The sequence below is a fragment of the Pan troglodytes genome, chromosome 11, assembly GCF_028858775.2.
Source record: "Pan troglodytes isolate AG18354 chromosome 11, NHGRI_mPanTro3-v2.0_pri, whole genome shotgun sequence".
Classification (NCBI taxonomy): Eukaryota; Metazoa; Chordata; class Mammalia; order Primates; family Hominidae; genus Pan; species Pan troglodytes.
In genome coordinates, this window is record NC_072409.2 from 42,627,139 (window position 1) to 42,654,253 (window position 27,115).

General features: G+C 37.4%; 2 protein-coding genes across 22 annotated transcripts in view; one reads left to right on the top strand and one right to left on the bottom strand.

Annotated features, from left to right (window-relative positions):
* The window catches only part of ERCC6L2 (ERCC excision repair 6 like 2), a 184,625-nt gene that overhangs the window by 156,274 nt on the left and 1,236 nt on the right, over window positions 1-27,115 (bottom strand). For 6 of the 13 annotated variants that reach the window (XR_010148628.1, XM_054658300.2, XM_009456950.5 and 3 more), the window contains exons 1-2: window positions 7,925-8,902; window positions 2,723-3,147 (exon numbers count right to left, since the gene is read on the bottom strand). Coding sequence is in view for 12 of the 13 variants with exons in the window: in XM_054658300.2 (XP_054514275.1) it covers window positions 2,723-3,147; window positions 7,925-7,970 (471 nt within the window). In the remaining variant the exon portion in view is untranslated. Of the gene's footprint in view, window positions 1-1,675; window positions 1,743-2,722; window positions 3,148-7,657; window positions 8,903-27,115 lie in introns of those variants that run through there. The other 7 variants (XM_063787645.1, XM_063787644.1, XM_063787646.1 and 4 more) reach the window with 4 other exon arrangements.
* The window catches only part of LOC107976725 (uncharacterized), a 101,980-nt gene continuing 82,534 nt past the window's right edge, over window positions 7,670-27,115 (top strand). For 4 of the 9 annotated variants that reach the window (XM_063787654.1, XM_063787652.1, XM_063787651.1 and 1 more), the window contains exon 1: window positions 7,670-8,144. In XM_063787654.1, the coding sequence (XP_063643724.1) occupies window positions 7,670-8,144 (475 nt within the window). Of the gene's footprint in view, window positions 9,027-9,457; window positions 9,498-13,251; window positions 13,411-27,115 lie in introns of those variants that run through there. The other 5 variants (XR_010148630.1, XR_010148629.1, XR_010148631.1 and 2 more) reach the window with 3 other exon arrangements.

Consider the following 27,115-nt stretch of genomic DNA (forward strand, 5'->3'; position numbering starts at 1 on the left):
CTTCGTAACATGGGCCTCAGAGATGAAAGACAGCCTTCAAATTTGAGACTAAAATGTGCGCAAGAATTTGAATTCAAATTGTATTTAAGCTGCAGGATGGTGGTTCCCAAACAGATCACTTTTTGTATGTAGTACCATCATGTTTCTTCTTTTTTTGTATGTGAGACAGAGTCTCACTCTGTTGCCAGACTGGAGTGCAGTGGCACAATCTCGACTTACTGCAACCTCTGCCTCCCAGGTTCAAGAGATTCTCCTGCCTTGGCCTCCCAAGTAGCTGGGACTACAGGCGTGGGCCACCATGCCCAGCTAATTTTTGTATTTTTGTAGAGATGGGGTTTCACCATGTTGGCCAGGATGGTCTTGATCTCTTGACCTCGTGATCCGCCCGCCTTGGCCTCCCAAAGTGCTGGGATTACAGGTGTGAACCACCAAACCCAGCCTCATGTTTATTTTGAAGTTGAACATGCACTGGCTAATCAAAGAATTGTGGTAACAAACATTCTACCACAGGCAAAAACAGTAGAAGTATATGTGAAAACAGTTACAGCAGGGCTTTAATTAATTTATTAATTTTCCTCTAGTACTCATCTGTAATCTTGGTCACAGATGGCGTTACTGAAACACCACGGGTTCGGTCTAAGACCTGCTACTCACCATACAGCCAGCCAATCACTGAGACAACACGTATTGCCAAGGAAAAATGCTTTAATCAGGCACTGTAGCCAAGGATCAGTCTCAAATCCATCTCCCTGATTAAAATTAGGAGTTTTTACAGCAGAGAAGAAATGTAACAATGTATGGGAAAACAGGAAGTTGGGAGGGCTAAGGAAGTAATCTGATGAATGAGAGGCCTGGTGTCTCACTGTCTGAATTCTATGATCTGGTGAGTTTCAGTTCTTTGATATTTTTTGAGAGGCCTGGGGGTCCTTTCCTGAGGAAGGAACTCAGATAAAACAAATACAAGTTTAAAGCTTTAGGACCAGAAGGGTCAATTTCTATGTTTATCCAAAAACAAGCAAACAAACAAACAAAACTGTCTGTGGGACTGTTGGGTCAGTTTCAGAGGTAATTTCTTGAAGGCTCCTTTCTTTATTCTTGCTGTCTATCCTCCACCTACAGGCCGGCATGCTAAATGATAGTTTGTGGAATAAACGAAGAAGGTAAATTCATTTATTCCACAAACAATCATTCAGCACGTCCAGTGTGCATGTCTAAACTATCTGCACTGCCTAGGCTTGAAGGAACATAAAGTATGGTTAATGGTAATATGATTATTAAAAGACTTTATTTTAGCCTAGTTTTTCACACCAGACCTTTACACACAGTAGTATTATTTGGCTATTTTTTTTTTCTTTTCTTTTTCCTTATTCCATCATTGGTGTCTGAAATTTGGCTATTTTTAAATGTTAAATTTAGTTTTCCACTTACCTTTGAGTTCCAATAACTAATGGAGGTAATATGAAGAAGAAAATAAGTTAAACTCAATTATAAGAAAGGAAGCAGAATAACTTAATCACAAACTAGGCACACACTCCTGAAAATCTAAAGTGATCGTTTAGTATAAAATCTAGATTCAAAACTCTATTCTTCTTGGATCACAAACCTCTTTAAAATCTAAGGAAAGCTAAAGACCCTGTAGCAGGCAGCTTCTGACAGGACTCCCAATAATACCCACCTCTTCATATTCCCAGTCCTGTTTAATCTCCTTCCCTTGAGTTCTGGTTGGACTTAGCAACTTGCTTCTAATGAGAAGAATGTGACAAAAGTGAAGGGATGTCTCTTGTGTTATTACATCACCAAAGACCATGACTTCTGTTTTACTAGTGCTGTCTCTTGCCCTCCTACTTGCTCTCTTTTTATGAAGCAAGCTAGCTTGTGTGAGATGCCCCATGAAGAGGTCCATGTGTCAAGGAAGCAAAGGAGGCCTCCAGCCAACAGCTCACAAGAAACTGAGGCCAAGAACCCACAAGGAACTGAATCCTGCCAACAAACAGGTGGGCTAGGAAGTGAATCTTCCCCAGTCACCTTGAGATGACTGCAGCCCTGTGAGAGGCAAAGCTAGAGGACCAGGCTAGGCGGCAGCTGGATTCCCAACCCACAGAAACTGTGAGACAATACATGAATATTGTTTTAAGCTGCTAAATTTGGCATAATTTGTTATACAGAAACAGATTAACTACAACAAATCCCTTCTTTAGGAAAGTATGTATGTGTACAAATTCTAGTACACATTTTAGGGAATCTTGAAGTCTCTCTAAAGTTCACAAACAGAACTGCTAGTGACCCAGGGATTCCAGATTAAGAAACTTCTAACATGATAAACTTCGAACAATATGCACAAAAGGCCTATAGGAACAATTTAACCATGCTATGTGGCATAACAAATGTTAGAATGCTTTCCTTCCATTAAGTATGAAGAAAGTTAAATGACTTCAAATATATTGATATCTTAGTACCAGTATTACCAAAGGTAAAATCAAACCAAGTGGTACCAAAACATTATTTTGGAATAAAATATTTCATAGGTACTGAAGAATGATAAAATAACTGAGACATTGTCCTCAACTTTGAGGACTTCACTATCTAGTTAGTGAGACAAACACAAACATACACAGGAACACACAAAATAGCTATCGTAACAGCAGTACAAATAAAGATTTACATATAGTATCCACTCATGTACACAGTAAAGTGACTTTACTGTTATAACATAATTAAATACCTGTACTGTTTTTCCAAGTCCCATGTCATCACCCAGAATGCACCCTCCTCCATGGATGTAGTGTCCATAAAGAAACCGGGTTCCTTCTCTTTGGTAGTCTCTCAAATACCTATTGATGGTATAAGGAATAGAGTCTCCATCGTCAGATAATTTAAAAGCAACAGAAGATGATGGAAATTTTCGGTTTGGGAAATAAGGTTTTTCCAAATCTTCATCATCAAATATAAGATTCCTAGGGCAATCTTTAACAAATTTCACTTCTTGAAGCTGTTTAAGAGGTATTTTCCTTTCTTGAAAATCTGCATATAAGACGACTGCAAATGACTTGCCATTTTCATCCACTGTGATAGATTTTATGCTTGCTTCACAAAGTTTTCCATTATCTGGAGAAGGGGCAAGACATCTTTCTCCTGGATGCCATATGTCTGCAAGAATAAAGAAAATAAAGTTTCCAAAGCTAGCTTATAAAGTAACACCTCATTTATTCACAGCTGTGAGAAACAATATATACCTCACATAAATGCCTTTTCCAAAAAACTGGAACAAGATAAATTCTAACATGTATAGATATTTTTCTAAAATAGATTTTCAGATATTCTCCTATAATAAACAGAATAAAGGGTACATACTTTATTTCCAGTGGTTCTTACCCTAACTGTGTGTCATCATCTCCCCTGGAGTTTAAAAATATATTCTTAGACACCACCTCTAGTGATTCTTATTCAGTGGATAGGGGTCACGGGCATCTGGTTTTATTGTTTTGTTTGGTTGTTATTGCTGAATTCAAAAGATCATTCTGACGCACAGCCAGGGTTGAGAGCCACTGACTAAAATATTCTTCCTGACTCATGAACATATATATACACATATATTTCATGATATGGTAGAGTAATTGTGAATAGGACTTGGTAATGAGTAAACTAAAATCCTCTGGACAGCAATGCTTTGTGGTTCATCTGTCTTTTTTACAGTTATTCCATTGCCTTTCTCTACAAACAGCTGTTTCTTTTCACTGCAATATTGCTGCCTCTAAGCCTTTACTTTAACCACTGCTTGTATACAGCTAACCATGGGAACCTCCAATTCAACTACAGTGATGTCACAGCTTTTCCTCTTCCGGGTTTTGAATATTTACTTTAAGAGATGAATTCTAAGATCTCTTTCTGCAAAGATCCTATTACACTTTAAAGAGTATTACCTCTCTCTTTATGAACTTATTCTGTGACTAACCGTACAGCTATTTTATTTTCCCAGAAAATATACCACTATGAATGAGGAGGGAGTCCACAGAGTATACTATTGGTACAATTAAAAAGTATCAAATAAAGAAAACTAAGTAAAAATAATTTTCCAAATGGAATTTCTTATGGCAAGAATCCAAAAATAATTCTATGGCTACAAACATAAGAACACTAGGAATTATTTTTCTTATACATTTCTCACTGAGATCAGATAACCACTGGTAGTTTCCTAGGGTCTTCCTGATGACCTCCAGTTAGATATTTATAACTACAACATGACATGTTTATACTACCTAAAGCAAGAATAGCTCATTATATTCCTCATCCATCAGTTGTTCCTCAAAAGTAAAGCCACTAACTTTGATGAGGTTATTTTACCATAACAATAATGAGTACAGAGGGAAAAACCTTCTCTCCCACTCTACTCTCTGGACCCAAACTGTTGACAACTGTTACAAAATTCTAAAAGAGTGTTTTAATGTCAAACTAAAGCCTCAATCCACTGTACAAGTAAAACAACATATAGGTCAATGGGCCCAATTTTCATAACAGTACTATTTGCACCTTAAAACCTAAAGCAACCCTTACAGCAATTCTTAACACATTACTTATATTTCCCATTATGTGTCTGCCTACCCTATCATTTTTTAAGACTTATTTTATTATCTATTATTCAACATATGTGATTTAAGCACAAATTATTCACCAAATATTATACCACACAATGGGTATAAAATGAAGAAAACTAATGTCAAAAATGATGGTGACTAATAGTCTTCCTGCATCTTATTAACTAGCATCATCTCAGAGAAATGCAAATCAAAGCCACAATGAGATACCATCTCACACCAGTTAGAATGGCAATCATTAAAAAGTCAGGAAACAACAGGTGCTGGAGAGGATGTGGAGAAATAGGAACACTTTTACACTGTTGGTGGGACTGTAAACTAGTTCAACCATTGTGGAAGTCAGTGTGGCAATTCCTCAGGGATCTAGAACTAGAAATACCATTTGACCCAGCCATCCCATTACTGGGTATATACCCAAAGGACTATAAATCATGCTGCTATAAAGACACATGCACACATATGTTTATTGCGGCACTATTCACAATAGCAAAGACTTGGAACCAACCCAAATGTCCAACAATGATAGACTGGATTAAGAAAATGTGGCACATATACACCATGGAATACTATGCAGCCATTAAAAATGATGAGTTCATGTCCTTTGTAGGGACATGGATGAAATTGGAAATCATCATTCTCAGTAAACTATCGCAAGAACAAAAAACCAAACACCGCAGATTCTCACTCATAGGTGGGAATTGAACAATGAGAACACATGGACACAGGAAGGGGAACATCACACTCTGGGGACTGTTGTGGGGTGGGGGGAAGAGGGGAGGCATAGCTTTAGGAGATATACCTAATGCTAAATGACGAGTTAATGGGTGCAGCACACCAGCATGGCACATGTATACATATGTAACTAACCTGCACATTGTGCACACGTACCCTAAAACTTAAATAAAAAAAAAAAGCTGGCATTTAAAAAAAAACAAAAAACTGGCATCATCATCTAACCAACTTTTCAAGGTAGAAAACCATTAGTCAGCCCTTAAACCTCATTTAATATTACTCCTTACATCCAATCCATCAGAATATCCTGGTTCTACTTCAAAAATGAATCACTTTCCTCCATGCCACTATCTCTCTAAAGCAAAGGCTGGCAAACATTTTCTTTAGAGTCAGTTATTAGCTATTTGTTACTTTAGATTTTGTAGGCCATACAGTCTCTTGCCCTTGTAATGCAAAAGCAACCAGACAATACATAAACAAATGGGCACAGTTGTGTTCCAATAAAACTTTATTTACAAAAAAAAGTGTCAGACCAGTTTTAGCCCACAGGCAGTAGTTTGCAGACCTCTGTCTTAAAGCATGCCACCATCAACTTTCCCTAAATTATGCCTAACCAGTCTCTCTGCTCCCAGTCCACCTATTTAGCATAGGGTACCCATTATTCTCTATCTCATCATTTTATTGCCTCTGTAGCACTTATCATAACATTTAATTATCATGTCCACTTGTTTTTTGTCTTTTCCTTCCAGTAGAGAGTAATTTCCTTTCCAAGAATAAGTTTGTACTGTTATAAATTTTATCCCCAGGACCAACACAGAGTCACACAGCAGACATTCAATGAACATGCGAATTTATTACACATTCTTTTTTTTTTCAGACAAGAGTGTCTCTGTCGCCCAGTCTGGAGTGTCATGGCACAATTATAGCTCACTGTAAACTCCAACTCCTGAGCTCAGCCATCCTCCCGCCTCAGCCTCCTGAGTAGCTGGGACTACAGGTGTGCACCACCATGCCTGGCTAAATTTTTTATTTTTAGTAGAGACAGGGTCTCGCTTATGTTGTCCAGGCTGGCCTCAAACTATCCTCCCGCCTCAGCTTCCCCAAAGTACTGGGATTACAGGTGTGAGCCATGCGCCTGGCCTATTACAAATTATCAATCTCATAAATCCTTTATATCTTGCGAGAAAACTAAAAAGTACACAAACATATACATAACTGTAAAAAGTGCATTGGAAGAAGAGTGCTATGAGAAGGGAGTATTGAGAAATGTAATTTAAAAGGGAAAGGGGTCTAAGAACTGTATCTCAGATAAGTGTACAGCATGTGCAAAAAAAAAAAAAAAAAAGCCTTAAGGGAATCACACAATTTATTGGAGTATTTTGGGTTTGAGTTCGGATAATTTCTAGGACGAAATAAATTCAGTTGAGTTAGAAATGGAATCTCTCAGTATCCAAACTACAGAACAACTGCTTAAATTGTTAAGATTTCCTGTTGGATTTAACAGGGAAATGGGTTAAGTCTCCTATAATTTAATGAGTCGAAATCATTTGTTTTGGTTTAAACTAATTACCAACTCAACTCATTCTGGTGATAGGGTCTCTCTCTCCCTCTTTCACTCCAAAGGCCTCCTCAAGCATTCCTCAAGGGTGTTCCCACCTCGGGGCCCTGGAGCTTTCTGCTCCTTCCACCAATTTCCCTAAATACCAAGAGTGACTAGATTTATCAAAAGGAATGAGCCTCCCAGTCACAATATCCACTCGGCAGCTTCATCTATTTTTAGCTGCCAGTCTCCTATAGGTATTTATATGTTTGGTCCCTGAATTACAGCGTCATCAATTCCTAGACCTCAGAATTCAGGCTTGTAACTTGCCCTCTCTGAGCTTTATCTCTGAATTCATCTATTTAATGAGATCGATATCTTCCTCAAAGGAAAGCAAGTAAACAATCAGCATATTGCTGGGCTCAGGAAAATCACTCAATACCTGGTAGCTTTTGTTATACAGCACAATTATTAATGAAAACTACTCATTTGGGTGCCAGAAGGCATCCCAGGTGACTTGTGGTAGATAATCACACCTTCTTTAAACCTCCTATTTAAGGCAGAATATAATGCCCTGACTCAATAGGCAATAAAACTCAATTGAACTAAATATCTCAACCTTCATTTATCTACTTACAACAAACTTCTGCCATTCACTAACAACTGGGGCATACAAGAATAAATAATGAAAATAACATTTACTGAGTGCTTAATATGGGCCAGACGCGGGGTCACATAAATACTTTGCGTATTCCCCACGTCATTTAATAATCGCAAAAACCTAGTAACGAACCCAGTTTTACAGATGAGGAGCCTGCCCAAAGTTGCTCAGCAAGTAACTGTCAGAGGCAGCTCTAGATCCCAGGGGCTGACTCCCGAGTCTACGTTCTCAACACTGAATCGGAGATTTGGTTCCAGGCCTGGAGGGGTTCACAATCTGCAGCTGTCACTGAAGAGGATCTACAGGGCAAAACCCCAACCCGAAGGGCACCGGCACGAACTGGTCCAACGCGACGCAGTACACAGGCCTCTGCGTAAGGGGCGAGCGCGGAGCTGGTACCTTTGCCAGAGGTTTCCGCGCGGGGCTGTGGCGCCGACGGATCCATCCGGCCAGGGGGAGGGGCCGAGCCCGGCTGCACGTAACACCCGGAAGGCGGCGGAGGACAGCAAGGTGGCTGGCCGGCAGGCCAATGGCGGCCAACGCTACTTCCGGCCGCCCTCCGAGCATCGCTCTTCGGCAACCCGAAGCCACAGGATGGAGGAGGGGGATCCCAGCAAAGGTAGCGACTAAGGGGACCCAAGCAGAACGGGAGGGCGACGTCCGGAGCGGCGGCAGAGCCAGGGGACGCTGTGTGAGGCTGGCAAAGCGGTGTTCACCTAGTTCTCTCGGGCTCCGCCGCCGCGGGAGGAGGACAGGAGGCCGGCAAGGCGACCCCCGAATCTTCCTAGGCTCTGACCTCCGTCTCCTAACCCCCGCAACTTCCAACCCGGTCTTGGAAAATCCCGCGAGAACGGGCTCCCGAATTGTCATTGGGATCTCGCGAGAACGAAATCTTCCTTTCTGTGGGCGGAGCAATCTTCCCGATGTCTCTCCCCTCTGAGGCCTGTAGCAGGAAGGGCCGCGGGAGTTGCGAGTGTCGCGAGGTTTGAGGTCGCTCGGTGGGCCGGGCGCTGTGCGAAGCTAGAAATAACTGGGGGCATTGAGAATGCGGTGGCTGTAAAGGGCCGCTGAGGCGGTGGAGGCCTGGCAGAGGGCGGCCCCGCGGTCGCGGCTTCTGGCTTCTCTGTGGAGCTTGGTTCTTCCGTGGTGGTGCAGCACCCCAGGAACTTCAGGAACCAGTGCTTCCTTGGAGAGCTCCCCGGGACAGCCACGGGGGCCAAGTGAAACTAGCGCGTTTTCTTGGATCCTACACTTTATAGTGAATCATAAATACTTTAAATACAAAGCCAACATTTGCTGCAAATAAACGTAAAAATACTGTTAAAGTGTAAAGTGTTTTCCTCCGTACCGTCTGACGTTTCTGGCGGTTCGTTGAACGCGGGAGAACGCTGAGCCGTCTGCACTGAGCCCGGGAGCATCTTCAGGGCAGCGCCGCCCACGCGCGAGGTGAATGAAGGACACGGCCTCTTGACACTCCCAGGCAGCACAGATAGACGGATCCGTAAGTGGCTCCCGCGCATGTTAAAATTTGTATACTGTAAGGTATTTCATGGATTGAGTGAAATACCTGACAGGGCCTGTATCCGTTCCCTATTGCCACAATAACCAATAACCACAAACTTTGTAGCTTGAAACAGCACAAATGTATCATCTGACAGACAATGCATTTATTATCTCACGGTTCTGTAGATCAGAAGTGCTACCTGGGTGTCACCCGGGCTGCACTCTTTTCTGGTGACTCCACAGGACAATCCTTAGCTTGCCTTTGCCAGCTTCTGTCCACATTCCTTGGCTTTGGTCCCTTCCTCCATCTTCAAAGCCAGTGATATGCCATCTCTCTGAACCTTCCGTCCTCAAGTCTACCGCTGATTGCAGCTGGAAAAGATTCTGAGGGCTCACCTGAGTAATCCAGGATCATCTTCCCATTTCCAGGTCTCTGCCCTTGATCACATCAGCAGAATCCTTTTGCCATGTAAGCTAATATATTCACGAATTCCGGAGATTAGGAGATAAACATCTTTGGGGGATCATTATTCTGCCTACGTAGTGTCTTAAGAAAACAATATGGCTGTTTGCAAATAGATCTCAATTCTATGGCAGATACTAAAACCTAGTAGTATGTGTTCATAAAATGCTTCATTTAAAATATCACTTGTTTGCTTACCGGCAGGCAATAACTTTAAGCCTAAATGAAACATCTAACTCAGCCATCTATGTGTGAGTTGTTGGCCAGATCACTTCTCCGTGTTTTATTGTACTCACCTATCACCATTACAGTGAAGCTAATAATAGTAAACTACCTAAAAATGGTAATTGTAAAAAATTAGATAATTAAGTAAAACTCCTAAAACAGTGGCTGGTCATAGTAAGGAATATATGTGTTGTTATTACTATTATTATCAATGGAATGCATCCACTTGAAAGTTGCATTCTACATAGCCATTATGTCAGTTTAATATTTTGGCTAATAGGCCGGGCGCGGTGGCTCATGCCTGTAATCCCAGCACTCTGGGAGGCCAAGGTGAGCGGATCATGAGGTCAAGAGATCGAGACCATCCTGGCCAATATGGTGAAACCCCGTCTCTAATAAAAATACAAAAATTAGCTGGGCGTAGTGGCACATGCCTGTAGTCCCAGCTACTCAGGAGGCTGAGGCAGGAGAATCGCTTGAACCCGGGAGGTCTATAGAGGTTGCAGTGAGCCGAGTTCGCGCCACCGCACTCTAATCTGGCGACACAGCGAAAAACACTACTAATTATAATTGTAATTCTTGATTCTGACATGCACCCTGATATTGGAAATCTTAAAATCTAGAAAAATCTGCTGCTTGTTTTTGATGGATTATATCTCTTTTCACATTGTCTCTAAAATCAAAATGGCAAATTGAAATTTTAATCAAGCTTCTTTTTTTCCCCTACAACTACCAGGGAAGAAGTTTGATTTTTTTTCCCCTCTCTGAAATGACTAGTTGTGTAATTTTGTCTTATTTTTCCAGAGGTCCATTGAGTTAAGATGTAGCTCTTGACAGAGCTGACCTCTTAATAGAAGTGATAAGCAAATTCAGAAATAAATTTTGATTTAAATGGAAGGTATCATCTGGTTGAAGGAATACCCTTGTGACTAACAAAAGAGGAGGATACCTCATTTTCTGAGTGTTTATTATTTAACCTCACTGCTGTACTTACAGTGTATACTGAAGCAGAAATAATCATGACATGAAAATATGTCCTAGTGAACTAGTTGCCTCATAAAGTTAGACATTCTCAAATATTCCTTCCCCCAGTAGCTTTTGTCTTTGCATTGACATCCTTGTCTAGGTGCTGATATTGTGAACATCTAACGCTGTCAGACCAGTCACTTCAAAGTTAAACTGAATATCTTGTAAAATATTAAGGAATTCCTGTAGTTAATATGTGTGATGTTGGATAAATCACATGAATGAACTGACTCACATACAAAACTTTTGGCAAAGGAGGATCTAGCAAAAATTAAGCCAATTAAAACTACAAAAGAGAAAAAAATAACACAGATGGTGATAACACAGGCATTTCAAAAGAGGCTCATGGAAGGATGATTAAACCCACCAATAATTTGCCAAAAAATAGTCTCTCTTTATCTTCACACTGCAAAAGTCAAATATATATCTGTATGTGGTTGACAGATCTCCAGAATTGTGAGTTAATCTAGCAAAAAGGCTCCAGAAAAAAATAGATATGAAACTCTAAGACAACACAAGAAATTAAGTCTTTCGAGTTTTAGGTGATTTTAGGTTGCAGCATTTCTCCCTTCATACGTCGTTCCAGCCAATAAGGAAGCAAAGATGAGTGAAGGCAAGAGAAAGGAGATAAAATAGACCTGTCCTTCCTTGCCACAAATAACCTAAATCTTAAAGTTTAAAACTCAACGTTGCACAACAGTGTGAACATACTTAACACTATTAAACCGTACACTTAAAAATGGTTAAGAAGGTACATTTTATATAATATGTTCTTTCTTATCACAATTTAAAAAGCAAAACACAACAAAAAAGCTCCGGCCAAAGAAAGGAAAATTTGAGGCTTGAATGAGGTATAGTGAAAGATATATAGAGTCAGTGTTAGAAGTATGTCATGGTCCCATATAATGCATATCATTACACCTTGAATATTCACCAACACCATTTTTACTTCTTAGACTCAATAAATAGACTCAAATAATAGAACATTTAATACCTCATGTCAGATAAGTATAAAAATCCTGCAACAAAACACCAAGAAATACTGGTTGAAACATGTTTATAAAAACTCTCAAAATATAAAAGCGAATGCTTATACACTGTTGATGGGAATGTAAATTAGTACAACCTCTATGGAAAACAGTATGGAGATTTCTCAAAGAACTAAAAGTAGAATTACCATTTGATGCACGAATCCCACTACTGAGTACCCAAAGGAAAATAAATCATTATATTGAAAAGACACCCACACTTGTATGTTACCACAGTAAAGTTCACAATAACAACGTCATGGAATCGATCTAAGTGTCTATCAAGAGATGACTGGATAAAGAAAATGTGGTATATAAACACCATGGAATATATTGCAGCCATAAAAAAAAAAAAGAATAAAACCATGTCTTTTGCAGCAACATGGATGGAGCTGGAGGCCATTATCCTAAGTGAAATGACTCAGAAACAGAAAATCAAATACCACGTGTTTTCACTTAAAAGTGGGAGCTAACTAATAGATACATATGGACATGCAGAAGGAAATAATAGACACAGAGGACTCCAAAAGTGGGTAGAATGGGAGAGAGGTGAGGGTTGAAAAATTATCTGTTGGGAACAACTTTCACTCTGAGTGACGGGTACACTAGAAGTGCAAACCTCACCATTATGCAATATACCCATGTAACAAGCCTGTACTGTACCCTCTGAATCTATAAAAATTTAAAAAATAAAAAAATCTCAAAATGCATAGCTGAGCTTTCAAGAAGTACATGAAATACTCATAGATCAAAAATAAGGAAGGAACTGAAAACTAGTTTATTAAGATGGCACTTATACCACTCCTTTCCTGGACACATTTGTCTGGCTCAGTTACAAAAAGGTCTGAATTTTCACAGGCTTGTGGGAGCAGAAGACATGGTCTTAAGCTCCCACAAGGTCCCACATTGAAACTGAGCCTCCCATTTGAAATCAGAAAGCTTGAAAGGTAACATCCTTAGTGAAATGGTGAGCTAGAAGAAAAAAGTCTGGATAGCAGAAAAGGAGGATGAAGAGGGATTTGTCTGCCTTGGCATGGGATTTTTGAAGGGGTATTCTTAATTCCCTCTGAAATTTTGAAACCACAGCTATGCCCTCAAATTTAGGATTTGAATGTATACAATCTGCGTTACCTAAGAAACTCCAAGCCAAGATAATAGCATAATGTAGTGCCTGGTTAACTGCATCTAGGTTGCTAGAAAGAAGCATGCACATCCTGGCCTGGCCCTTGTTCCTTGTTTTTGTCTCTTTTTCCAAATCATCCCTAAAGAAGTTGGAAGCAGCTTAGGAAGTAGGAGAGGAAGGTGAGGCATAAATCATATAAAAGAAGCAATCACCCCCACATTTTCCCCTGCCAACCACTTGCCTGTACCAAGTGTGAGCTCTGAAAGGAGAAGTCTTTAAGGTTAAACAAGTGTTGAAGTCTTAATTTTTTTTATTACATGGACTTTACCAAACTGACTTTTTGTTTGTCTCTTTTTAGTGGCTAGAAGTGACCCCAGGATTTTTTTATTATCAAGAGAGACTAGAAGAATCATGAGACTTTTCCTAGTTGCCTTTCAAGAATACGAAGAAAAAAATGGTTCTCAAAGTGTGTTTGAATGAGTATTGTTCCAATAAATGAACTTATATTCATATTTCATCCCCTGAGTCCTGGTGTTTCAACATCCGTTAGAACTGAATAATCATACTGCATATCAAAGTTTGTGGGAAATTTCTAAAGTGTAAAAAATGCTTATATTGAAAAAGAAGAAAAGCTGAAAATTAATTGTGCTTCCAACTTAACTTTAAAAAAGGACAACAAGCTAATCCTAAAGAAACTAGAATAAAAGGAAAAAATAAACAAGTTAAAGAGTAATTTTAAAAAACACAATAGAAATGATCAACGAAGCCAAAAGTTGATTCTTTGAAAAGATTAATGAAGTAGGCAAACCACTGGTGAGATGAATCAAGAAAAATAGAGAAAAGACTCAAATAAACATTAGGAATGGAAAATAGGGCAATGCTAAAGAGAATTCAAAGATCAGAAAAATATGGGAGTACACTAAAAACGATTTCATGCCCAAGTGTTCAAATCTATATTGCCTTTAAAAATATATGAAAAAGGAGTCGGACACTGTGGCTCATGCCTATAATCCCAGCACTTTGGAAGGCTGAGGTGGGTGAATCACAAGGTCAAGAGATCAAGACCATCCTGGCTAACACAGGGAAAACCCGTCTCTACTAAAAATACAAAAAATTAGCTGGGCGTGGTGGCACATGCTTTTAAAAAGACACTGTCTTTTTAAAACCATAAACACAATGATATCTGTTATCACTACTTCTACTCATCATTGATCTTAACCATTTCAATAATAAAAGATACTATATATAAATTATAGATATTGAGAAGGAAGACCAAAACTGCTACTATTCACAAACAATATTATTATTCACCTAAAAAGCAAGAGAATATGCAAGTAAATCTTTAGAATAAGAGAATTCAATATGGTTTGAGGATACAAGTGCAATTTATAAAAATCAACTGTATTTCTATACACTAGCTACACAAGTTAGAAAATATAATTTTTAAAATGTATTTTTACAGTAGCAACCAATAATATATAAGAATAGCTAATAATTATCTAAAAATGTGTGCAAGTTGCTTATAGAAGCAATAATAAAACCATATTGTAAACCTACATAAAGGAGAGATATACCATGTTCATGGTATAAAAAAATATAGATGTCAATTTTTCCAAAATTATTCATAGTGCAATTCCTTGCCAGATTACTGGCAGGTTTTTTTCCCCTGGACCTTGACAAGAGGATTGTAAAATTTATATGAAGGCGTAAAGTGCCAAGAATGATCAAGGCAATTTTGATAAAACATAAAAAAGGAACAGAGGAATAAATGGTGATGGAACTTCCCACAGAGGAGGGAAATAGGGTTGAACTTCTTATCCTATACACAAAGTTAAATTCCAAGTAAATTAAAAACAAAATGTAAAATGCAAAACTTTTAGAAAACTTTAAAATTAGAAAAAATGTAAAAACCAATCCAACAAGTTATTTTTACACATCCAAATTTTCCAGTCATCCCAGCACAGTTGTCAAATATCAAATGAGTGGTAAAGTACTAGAATGATGAAAGAAGTGGTATAATTATACCACTTGTAGGACTACTTACAAAGCAGCTGCCTTCCTAGACATGCTTTTATTCTAACTCTTTAAATGAATAGGATTGTATTATATTGTTTACATGTCAAAATTTGCATGTCAATGATGCATATATGGTTATGTTCAGAGCATTCCTTTTGGCATTCTTTTGTTTTTTAATGTAAGATTTTAATTTAATGACAAATGCAAAAAATATAAACATGAAACATGAGATTTATGTCATATATGATTAACTTCTTATAAAAATAATCAGCATAAAACACTAGCATGTCCATATAAGAACATGCTACTCAGCTTTGTTAGCCTTAAATAAACAAAGGTGGGTTGTTTAAAATGTAAATGTAAATCAATAGATTAATATTGCTTTAATAAATACAACAAATGCAGACTTAATTACAATAAAATTTAAAATGCTAAAACTAATTATTGAAAGTTAAATTATAAATTGAATAAGATTTCACATAAAATATTGACATAATACTCGGACTTAATCCTTATCATTCTTCCCTCATACATATCCAAAAATGTTGTAGCATAGAGAGCTGGCTGATATAAGTTCCACAGAAAGACTTTTTCCCATCTAGAAAGATACAAAATTGTATTTTTCCAACGAATAAGCTGCAAAAATCAATTACATATTCATAATAGAATCTACCTCCTCCACCCCATAAAGATTCTAAAGTAATATGAATTACATTTGAAGGACATCAAGATAATCCCTCCCAAAATGTAGATTTACAATATTGTGTAAATCTTCATGGAAACGTTACATATTTGAATCATGGTGAAATCATAGGGTGAAAAATTTTTTCTATTCTTACCATGGACTCCACTAGTGGTCTTCAGATTACATGACCTATAGGCTCCATTTCAACTCTAAAATTCTATATGATTTCTGCTGAAGATAACTTTTATCTCAGTTATTTTAGAATGCATCACCTCATCTTTGGCAACTTTCCTTGAATTGAATTTTGATTGCTTAAATTCTTCAAGCAAGGCAGACTTTTTCAAAAGAGAAGCTACATAGACATGGTTTAAATATTTTAGGTTCAAATTTTAAACCATGTCTATATACTTTGTAAAGATGATTGCCAAAGTTTTACTTTTCAAAAATGTTCCCAAAGTAATTGACAGCTTAGGTACCATGAAACAAGGGTAAAGAGAATTCTATGGCCATTACAAGATATGCAGACTTGAATAGTGATTCTGAATGCAAATATAATCTTATACTTCATTTATAAGGATCATTTTTATCACGTTGCCCTAAATTGGAATGCAATGGCATGATCTGGGAATTGACAGTGTTTGGTTAAAAAGAAATTAACTTGAGGAATTAATTAAGACAGGGAAACATAAAAAGCATGTAAAAGGTAAGTGAGTTTATTTTTAAACTGGATACTATTTTTTTTAATATAAAGCAACTCTTTCAGGGGAACTGCTCTCTCCAATTTATGCACAGATTATTTGACAGACTGGTTGAAATATCCCACACCACTTTTGCACAGTGGAAATCCAAAACCCAAAGAATTCATATTTTCAAGACTGTTAACACCTTCTCAAATTTCTATAATTCATTCAATTTCTGTAGAAAAACATGAGCTTTATTTTTCTTACTATTAATTATTTATATAGTTCAGTTTCACAAATAGGTTCTCAATATCTAAAAGCCTGCAATAATTTCACTGTTGAAAACATTTTCTTAAAGTTTTTATGCATTTACTAGTGTTGTCACAATAAGGCCTTGTATGGCTGTGAATTGTCCTTGGGCTTTTGATATTCACAACCAGGAGAGGATCTCTTTTCTTTTTCTGTCAACCTTTTTAATACTTTTCTTTCTTTTTTTTTTTTTGAGACGGAGTCTTGCTCTGTCTGGAGTGCAATTGTGCAGGCGCGATCTCGCCTCACTGCAAGCTCTGCCTTCCGGGTTCAAGCGATTCTCCTGCCTCAGCCTCCCGAGTAGCTGGGATTACAGGCACCCACCACCACGCCTGGCTAATTTTTTGTATTTTTAGTAGAGATGGGGTTTCACCGTGTTATCCAGGATGGTCTTGATCTCCTGACCTTGTGATCCCCCCCGCCTCAGCCTCCCAAAGTGCTGGGATTACAGGCATGAGCCACCGCGCTGGCCGTATTACTTTTCTTAAAGAAAGACTATGTCAGTTCCTAAGTCTATGGCACCTTGAAAATTTACATGCCTGTTAAAGGTGGACATTTGTACTGTATTTTTAGATGATAGTTAAGAAAAGGAGATGATGGGGGGAGTTCACACATGGTCAAATATCATTAGAAAATAATAATTCCACTAAGCAAAATAAGCCTAAGACCATAACAAAGATGAATTAAACGAAGAAAGTCCACATTCTGTCTTCCACTTTTGTTTGTGTTTTAACTTAGCATTCATTGATAAAAGAGGATATTCTTGAAGGAAAAAAGTTAAAATTACCACTTTTTTCTGCTTTTAAGTATTTTAATTATTGTGGTACGTATCACTAGTCTAAAGGAATAAAGTATAAATTTCTTGTCATCTATATTACTCCTTCAAAAACATGGTTTTTCCAAGTTGGTCACAGTTTAGCAGGGAAGAAAGGGTTGTAAACCAAGTACAGTGTGATACTATACAGTGACTCATACTGTATAAATACATACTGATGCATATTTGACCAAGACTAGTATCTTTCAGATTTCAGATATGAGTGTATAAGCCAATGGTAATTTGCATGGTTCTTTTCCTAACTATGTATTTTTTAATATTTCTTATAACCTGTAGACCACTTACTGAAACTAACTCAGTTTAGTGTTGAATTCTATTAGATGTCTTTTTCTTATTTGTCTGCTGTAAAAAAATCCCTAGTTATTGAGACAAATTGCAAAAGAAATAATATATTTTAGAAAATCTTAGAAAAGTTGCCAGTCACCTGGGTGACGATTCAGTTATTCATTCATTCAACAAATATTTGTTTAGTACATCTGCCATATACTAAGAACACCGCTAGGCACTGAAGATAACAGCTATGAAACAGAAAAACATAGTTCCTACCCTCATAAAACCCAAAGTCATCAATGTCTCCAAAAATTTTGGCTAAAACATGGAGAGTACACAAATTCTTACATAGTTAAATAGTACAGCTATTATTGGAATCATTTTCATACTTAGACACAGTATATAGTAAAATTTAAGAATATCAAAGGCAAATTTCTAAAAGTTTTCAGAAAGAAACATCCCTTACAAATGAACAGGTAACATATTCATATTAGACACTTTAAAAACTTCTGCAAAAATGGCAGCTGAGTTGGCCGGGCATAGTGGCTCATGCCTGTAATCCCAGCACTTTGGGAGGATGAGGCGGGTGGATCACGAAGTCAGGAGTTCGAGACCAGCCTGGCCAACATGGTGAAAACCCACCTCTACTAAATATACAAAAATTAGCTGGGCATGGTGGCATGCATCTGTAATCTCAGCACTTTGAGAGGCCGAGGTGGGCAGATCACAAAGTCAGGAGTTCGAGACCAGCCTGGCCAACGTGGTGAAAGCCCACCTCTACTAAATATACAAAAATTAGCTGGGTGTGGTGGCGCATGCCTGTAATCCCAGCTACTCGGGAGGCTGAGGCAGGAGAATCGCTTGACCCCAGGAGGCAGAAGTTGCAGTGAACTGAGTTTGCACCACTGCACTCCAGCCTGGGTGACAGAGTGAGACTCCATCTCAAAAAACAAAACAAAACAAAACAAAAAACTGAGATATAGGTTTTTTTTTTTTTTTTTTTTTGAGACAGAGTCTCGCTCTGTCACCAGGCTAGAGTGCAGTGGCGCAATCGGCTCACTGCAACCTCTGCCTCCCAGTGTCAAGCGATTCTCCTGCCTCAGCCTCCCAAGTAGCTGGGACTACAGGCGTGCACCACCATGCCCGGCTAATTTTTGTATTTTTAGTAGAGATGGGGTTACACCATGTTGGCCAGGATGGTCTCAATCTCTTGACCTCGTGATCCACCTGCCTTGGCCTCCCAAAATGCTGGGATTACAGGCGTTAGCTACCATGCCAGGCCTGAGTTATACTTTTTTAGTATTGGAGAAAAAAATCTTTGAAGCTAGAATCTTGCACTCATCTGGATTGGCATTTAAATATGAAAAGTGCAATAGAAATAATCTCAGCCATATAAAACCTCAGAAAGGTTGCCACACAAAGACCCTATTGAAAATATTGGCTACAATAATAGCAGGAGACTTTAATACCACATTCTCAATGGCAAATATTACAAGTAGACAGAAAATAAATAAATAACACAAACAACACTGTAGACAAATTGGACTAACAGACATATAGAGAATACTATGCCCAACAACAGCAGAATATATATTTTTCTCAACTGCACAGGGAGCATTCTCCAGGGTAGACTATATGTTAGGTCACAAAACAAGCCTGAATAAATTTTAAAAGATTGAAATCATACTGTGTATCTTTCCCAATCAAAATGGAATGAAACTAGAAATCAACAGCGGAAGAAAAAAAGAAAAATTCACAAATTGTGGAAAGTAAACAACACACTCTTAAACATCTAAAGGGTCAAAGAAGAAATCACAAGGGAAATTAGAAAATATCTTGAGACAAATGAAAATAAAAACAACATACTAAAACTTACAGGATGCAGTGAATGTAGTCAGAAGAAGGAAAATTATAGCTGTAAATGCTTACATTAAAAAAGAAGAAAGCTCTCAAATCAGTGCTCTAACTTTCTACCTTATGGAACTGGAAAAACAAGTACAAACTAAACCCAAGCCTAGCAAAGGGAAAAAAATAACAAAGATGAGAATAGACATGGAGAATAGAAAAATAATAGAGAAAATCAGCAAAACTGAGAGTTGGTTCTTTTAAAAGCTCAAGAAAATTGACAAACTTTTAGCTAGATTGACTTAAAAAAAGATGACTCAAGTGATTGAAATAAAAATAAAAAATTGCTGATTTTATAGAAATAAAAAGAATTATGACAGTAGCATGAACAATTGTAAACCAACAAATTAGATAACCCAGATGAAACTGACAAATTCCTAGAAACACACAACCTACCAAAACTAAATTATAAAGAAATATAAAATCTGAGTAGACCTTTTTAATGAGTAAGGCAATTGAATTAATAATCAAAAACCTCCTAACAAAGAAAAGCCTCGGAGCAGGTGTCTTCACTGGTGAATTCTACCAAACATTCAAAGAAAGATTAATGCCAATCCTTCTCAAACTCTTCCAAAAAAATAAAGAGGAGTGAGCAGTTCTTATCTAAGTCTGTAAGTCCAGCATTACTTGATATCAAAGCCAGAGAAATATGCTACCAGGAAAGAAAACTAATATCCCTTAAGATTATTGAGGCAAAATACTCAACAAAATACTAGCAAGCCAAATTCAAGAGTATATTAAAAGGATTACACACCATGACCAGGTGGGATTTATTACTGGAATACAAGGATGGCTCAATACACAAAAATCAATGTAATGCACCACATTAACAAGTAAAGGACATAAAAACACACAATCATCTCAATTGATACAGAGAAAGTATTTGACATAGTTCAATACCCTTTCATGATTAGAAAAAAAAAAAAACTCAACAAACTAGGACTAGAAGGAAATTACCACAACATAATAAAAGCCATATATGAACAACCCACAGCTCAAACATCACACTCAATGGTGAAAGAGTGAAAGCTTTTCCTCTAAGATCAGGAATAAGGCAAGGATGCTGTTTTGCCACTTCTATTCAACATAGTACTAGAATTCATAGTCAGTGCAGTGAAGTAAGAAAGAAAAATTAAAGGCATCGCAATTGGAAAAGAAGGAATAACATTGTCTCTGTTCACAGATGACATCATTTTATATGTAGAAAACCCTAAAGATTTTACACAAACAAATCGGTTAGAGCTAATAAACTGATTTGGGAAAGTTGCAAAATCACAAAATCGACATGCAAAAATCATTGCTTTTCTAAACATTAGCAATGAATAAACCAAAAAGGAAATTAAGAAAATATTTCAACTTACAATAGCATCTCCTCCAGCCAAGAACAACAAAAGCCACTTAGGAATTAATACAACTAAGGAGTTGAAAGACTTGTACACTAAAAACTACAAAATATTGCTGAAAGATATTAAAGAAGACACAAATAAATGGGGGAAAAAACAGTGTTCATGAATTGGAAGACTCGATATTGTTGAGATGTCACTGCTACCCAAAGCATACCACAGATTCAATGCAATCCCTATTGATATTCCAATGCTTTTTCATAGCAATAAAAAATCCATTCTGAAATTCATACAGAATCTCAAGAGACTTCGTATAGCCAACTCAATCTTGTAAAATAACAAAGTTGTAGGTCATATACTTTCTTATTTCAAAGCTACAGTAATCAAAACAGTGTGATACTGAAGGACAGAAAGACAGACATAGAGCAATGTTGTTGCTATTGTAATAGCAACATTATCACAATAGCCAAAAGTGGAAGCAACTCAAGTGTCCACTGATAGATGAATGCAGACAAAATATGGTATATACATACAATGAAATATTATTCAGCCTTTAAAAAGAATGAAATTCTGGTACATACTACAACATGGATGAAACTTTAAGACATTATGTTAAGTGAAATAAGCCCCAGTCAAAAAGGACAACTTAGGGATAACTTACTAGAAGAATAAATTAGAATATAAATCTCAAAGCAGCAGAAATCATTTTTGTGTATTTGGAAGAACACAAGATGAACTAGGAAGAGGAAGAAGAAGCCACGTAGTAAAAGGAAATATAAAATGAAAAAATAAATCCTGATAAAACAGTAATTATAGTAAATGGCACTCATATTGGATTACAAAACAAAGCGCTAAGTATAAGACATTCTTACACTTTAAAACAAAAAGACATAGAAAGGTAGAAATTAAAAGTGCTAAAAACATATGCAAAAGAAATATAAACAATAAAAAAGGCCAGAGTACCAATCTTGATCTTAAATCTATCAAAAGACTTAAAGCCAAAAATATCTTCTAAAGGCAAAGAGTAGCATTACACATAGATATTATAACAGGTCAAGAAGGTAAAACAAATCAAGAAGTTCAGCAAAGTTGCTGGATACAAGATCAGTTTTAAAAAGTCCATAACATTTCTCTGCAGCAGCAATGACCATCTAGAAAACATAATTAGGAAATAAGCTGCTGTACACAGCAGTAAAAACAACTATAACATGTCAGTAAACTTTTGAAAGAATGTGAAAGACCTCCATGGTTAAAGTTTTAAAAACCTATTACGAGATGCGAAGTTCTGAATAAATGGAGAAATAGTTTATCTTTACAGATAAGATCATTTAACATTCTAAAAGTATCCACACCCCCCACTGACAAATGATTCATAAATCTATAGCATGCCAATTGAAACTGTAGCTAGATGTTTTTAAGGACTTTACTTATTTTAAAATGTATATAGAAGAATGAAGATCCACAAATAGTTAAATCAATTTTGAAAAATAAGACTAAAGGGCAGGAATTTGTTCTGCCAAAACTTAAGATTAAAACAAAGCTTTTAGCTGGCATTGAAGAATAGTTATATTTAGATGTGTCAGTTAGATAAAATATTATTCTACACAAGGTAAACTTTGAGAAAAGTCAGAAAATGGAAAAAGTTCATGTCAAGTGTGAAAAACCAGTGATTAAGTTTTGCTGGAGTATTTGCTGCCTGAAGGGGATTAGTGAGAGAAAGGGTTCCTGGAAGATTTTAAAGGTGAGGCTAGAGAGTCCAGTTATTCCAAGGCAGTAGAGATCCACTGAAGACTTTATAGCAGGAGAGTGACATCCCAAGGACACAGGGGTCATTGCTGATGCTCCCAAAGTGCCTGCTGATCTGAGCTGCCAGGGCCATTTGATTAGTATCAATGACTTCAGGGACTCATCTAGAGTTCTCACATTTCCTTGTACTTCCATTTGACTGAAGAATAAAGGACTTAGAAAATTGGAGCCCTAAGAAACAGTGAAAATAAGTCTGGGAAAATCCCTGGAGCCTAAAATTAAGCTCTGCCTGTTCTTGGTTTCTTGTTGCTCTCTGGCAACTTCATTAAGTTTCTATTCCTCTTTCCACTCCAACATATTGCAGCCCTTTGATGCCTTTAGATTAGCAAGTTCAACACCTTTTTTGGACTGTAGGTATGAAGACCCAGTTTTGAGCTAGGCTGACATTGGACAAGCTGGAAGGCCAGCAGTTCCTGCATCAGGTCAGCACAGGGAAGTAGGTATTAAAGAGCTGAGCCAGAGCCCTGGGTGCCAGGGCTGGGAAGAAGGCTGGTCTGGCAATCTCAGAATGGCATGGTATTGATAGGTGAGAGCAAACACTCATGATTGTGGAGGTCTAACTTGAAGTTGCCAGGTTGTCGTGACCTACAGACTTAGTCTCATTGTTCTTTAAACTTAGTTTGAAAATTTAGAAAGCAACAGAATGAAAAAAGTTCCGCTTAGTTATCTTGCCTTCTCTTGTCACTCAGGTGAGAATGTGAATGCAACTGGACTCTTTTTCTCCTTGCCCAGTTCCTACACGTAAAGATTCCTTTACCAGGAACAGCCCTTAAGTCTTTCATGTCAGTTGTTTAATTCTCTGGAAACTGACCTCTGTTTCCCCATATCCTTCTTGCCTAACTTGTAGATTTCCTGGAGTTTGTCTCCCTGCAGCTGAAATTCTGGCAGCCAATAGGGGACTCAGCCTCACCCCAGTCTCTAGAATCAAACCAGGTATTAATAGGAGGGATTAAGTTGCTGTGACTCAACACTTAGGTACTCTAGCAGCAAAGATGCTTGATGTTGTCCAGCCCTGATCTTGGGCCCCAGTTTTCACGACAGGCTTCTATCTTGCTCCTAATCTGCTCTTTACACAGCTGCAAAAGCCCCTGCCTTGGCAACGTTCCTGGTAACAAGATCCCTCTGGGGAATGGCTCAGCCTTGATCTTCCACTCCTCCTCCCCCCCATCACTTCTGCTGCCCCTCATATACTGAAGCCTTGCCCTTGAACACTGTCTTCTTGATATTTACACGTTGTGCTCAGTATGATGCTTGGGTCACAGACAATTAGTAAAGACATGAACTATGTTCATCATTCCTAGGGGGAAGGGGAAGGGCCAGGGTTCACTAAAAGGGTGTCATTCATTGCTGATGTCCTAGAAACTGCAAACTGCCAATTTGAGTTTAGGAAACACCTATTATTCTACCTTGATTGTATCTAAAAATGGGGTGAGAAGGAAAGTGGTTTAGTGAACTCCACCCTCAGGAATAAATGCAGAGGGCAACACCTCAGTGAAGTGTGGTGGTCTGCAATGTATATTTCAGACATCTGCCATTCCATGTCCTAGGTATGTACCTCTACCCTGCCCTTGGAATAGGAAAGTAGTCCTTGTATTCAAGCCAAATTGATATTAGGAGATCCACATATGATCTTATCAGGGACACTACAGTCTGTACTCTCTTTCTTTGCTGCCTTTCAGGGAACATATACCAGACCTAGAACACTGATGACTATTCAGGAAAGGTATGGAAGAGTGGGCACAAGGTGGGACCCTGACTATTTTCTGGAGTCACCACCAGCTGGGACCCAGTTCTGCTGACTGTTGTAGTCCTGTTGTAACAATTGCTTTCATGTTTGCTAAAATAAATAAATATCAATGTGTTTAACCAATAATGATAACCACTTTGCTTTTTGGCAAATCCTAAAGAGATAAAACTAATTCATATAATTTAGTGGGGAGAGAAAAAGGCACACACAAAAGTCTCATACTCCTAGATCCATTTACCATCTTGAAAGGGACAAGTAACAGATAACTTGATAATTATGGAAGGATTCTATAACCTTACTCACTTCTACCAGATTGGTTACTTCATTATCCTATTTCTTTTCAGAGATCAGGAATAAGATCCTTAAATTTTTTAGGTTTCTGTGCTTATCTACAGATGTAGAAGAAAATGCAAAATGAGGGAGATTATGCAGTGGTATGAAACAAAATCTGAAGGGATAGAAAGGATGGCTGAGTTGCTGGAGAGGAAAGAAAGCTGAGTTCCTGGGGCCTGCTTTGAAGATGAAAGGAAGGCACCAGGAGATAAACTGGGCCAGAGATAGGTCTTGTGAGGCTTTGCAGTTAAAAAACCTGCAGATGGTTTTTGGATGGGATCAAATATCAGAAAGGCAGATAAGCCACAAACCCAAATTAGTTTCCAGTTAAGTTATTGCTCTCAGATACAATACTCAATACAATCCTTGGCATTTTGTTTCACATGCAAGCTTTTTCCTATCATTCTTTCAATAAACATTTACTAAATGTCTATTCTGCAGCAGGCACAGCTGTAGGTAAATTAGCCAGAAATCAATTGATTGAAAACCAGTCCTCTATAAGTCAACTTAGCAAAGCATCGATTTGCCTAAAAACAATTTGCTAAATTTACCCAATTTATCACAAGTATATTTTTAAGGATTATTCTTCTTGAATATTCTTCTTAAATGTAGTATTCATGGGAATATTTTTAGGACTATTCAAGTTGTAGCAAGTGAGGACATAGGTGGTCTAGGGTTTTTCAGACATTTTTCCTAGTCTAGTTTTTTTGCTAAGTATTGGTTGATGGTTTGTCTCTAGGTTTGTTGTATTTGCAGTTCCTTCAGTCTGGACTGCCCTTCCTCAGATATTTTCATGTTCGCTTTCCAAATTGCCTGTCATTTTGTCAGACGTATCACTGGATCCAGCTAAAAGGTGAATTTTGAAAACACTAAAATGTTTCCCTAAAGCAAATATTGTACAGAAATAGTCAAATCAGTCACAAATAAAAATTCAGCTTTCATTTTATCTTAAGAATTTAAAGGACCAACTTATCAATGGTAATCAATTTGTAATTAGTTTAATTTACAATCACTCTGAAACCCTCAAACATCACTTTTTCAGATATAGCTTGGATTAATTAAAAATTTCACACTTGTCTAGAGACTATTCTACTTTATGTTTCTGCACATTCTAGAATTAGCATACAGATTTCTCTCACACTTAGTTTGTACACTAAAGAATTTAGTTATTTTTATAAATTGCATTAATTTCTAGGTTTTTCTAAAATACATTATTACCCTAGAAGTAGATAACCAGATGTTTAAAGTTTCAGACTTTAACTGCCTATCAGTAGAAAAGAATATATTTAATTAAAAATCTCCAAAGAGATAATCCTAAGGAAAAAAAGACAGCATATTGGCAGGAAAAGAGTAATTTTGAGTGTAGTACACCACATTCTAAATGAAAAATTTTGGATGACTTACAAGAATCCAGAGAGATTGAATCTGAATGGTGTGATTCAGATGGTAAATATGTGCTATGCATTTACTAAGAAGTCATAAAGTACAGGAGAGAGGTCTCACTTAGAGGCACTTATATTTTATAAAATCAGAAAGACTTTAGTTTATTAAATAAGGTCAAGTCTTATTTACATGCAACGATAGAAAAGCCAACATAAGTGGCTATAACTAGGATCAAATATTTAAGATGCAGCTAAAGGACTTCAACTTACAGTTTATGACAAATACACAGGAGATGAACCAGCTATAGGACACTATGAAGAAATAAACATATTTGAGACATGATACAAAACAACGGTCCTGGATGCTTTAAAAATTCAATGCCAAAGAAAAGAAGATGTGATGGGGCATGAGGGTGCTACTGAGAACACTGTTGCGTTAAAAGAGATTAAAAGAAATACAGAAACAAAATGCAATATATAAACCTGGATTTAAAACAAAACCCAGCCATTCAACACATGCTTAAATATATATCTAAGGAACAAATGAGAAAATTTGTACATGATCTGGGTATAAGATAATATTATAATAATTGCTAATTTTCTTGGATGTGTTAGTAGTATTGTGATCATGTAGTGGAATGCCCTATTTTTAGGAGATGACCCTGAAATATTTAGGGAAGAATATCATGAAGTCTGTTGCTTATTTTGATATAGGTTCAGCAAACAACATACACACACAAGTGCACACACCCACTTATCTGGCAAAATGTTAACAATTGTTGAATCTAAATGGTAGGTGTCTAAGTGATATGAGTGTTCATTGTATTTTTCTTCTGAATTTTCTATATGTTAGAAAATGTTCATAATAAAACATTGGAAAAAATAAAAATTATTAAAGTTTTTGTAGTAAA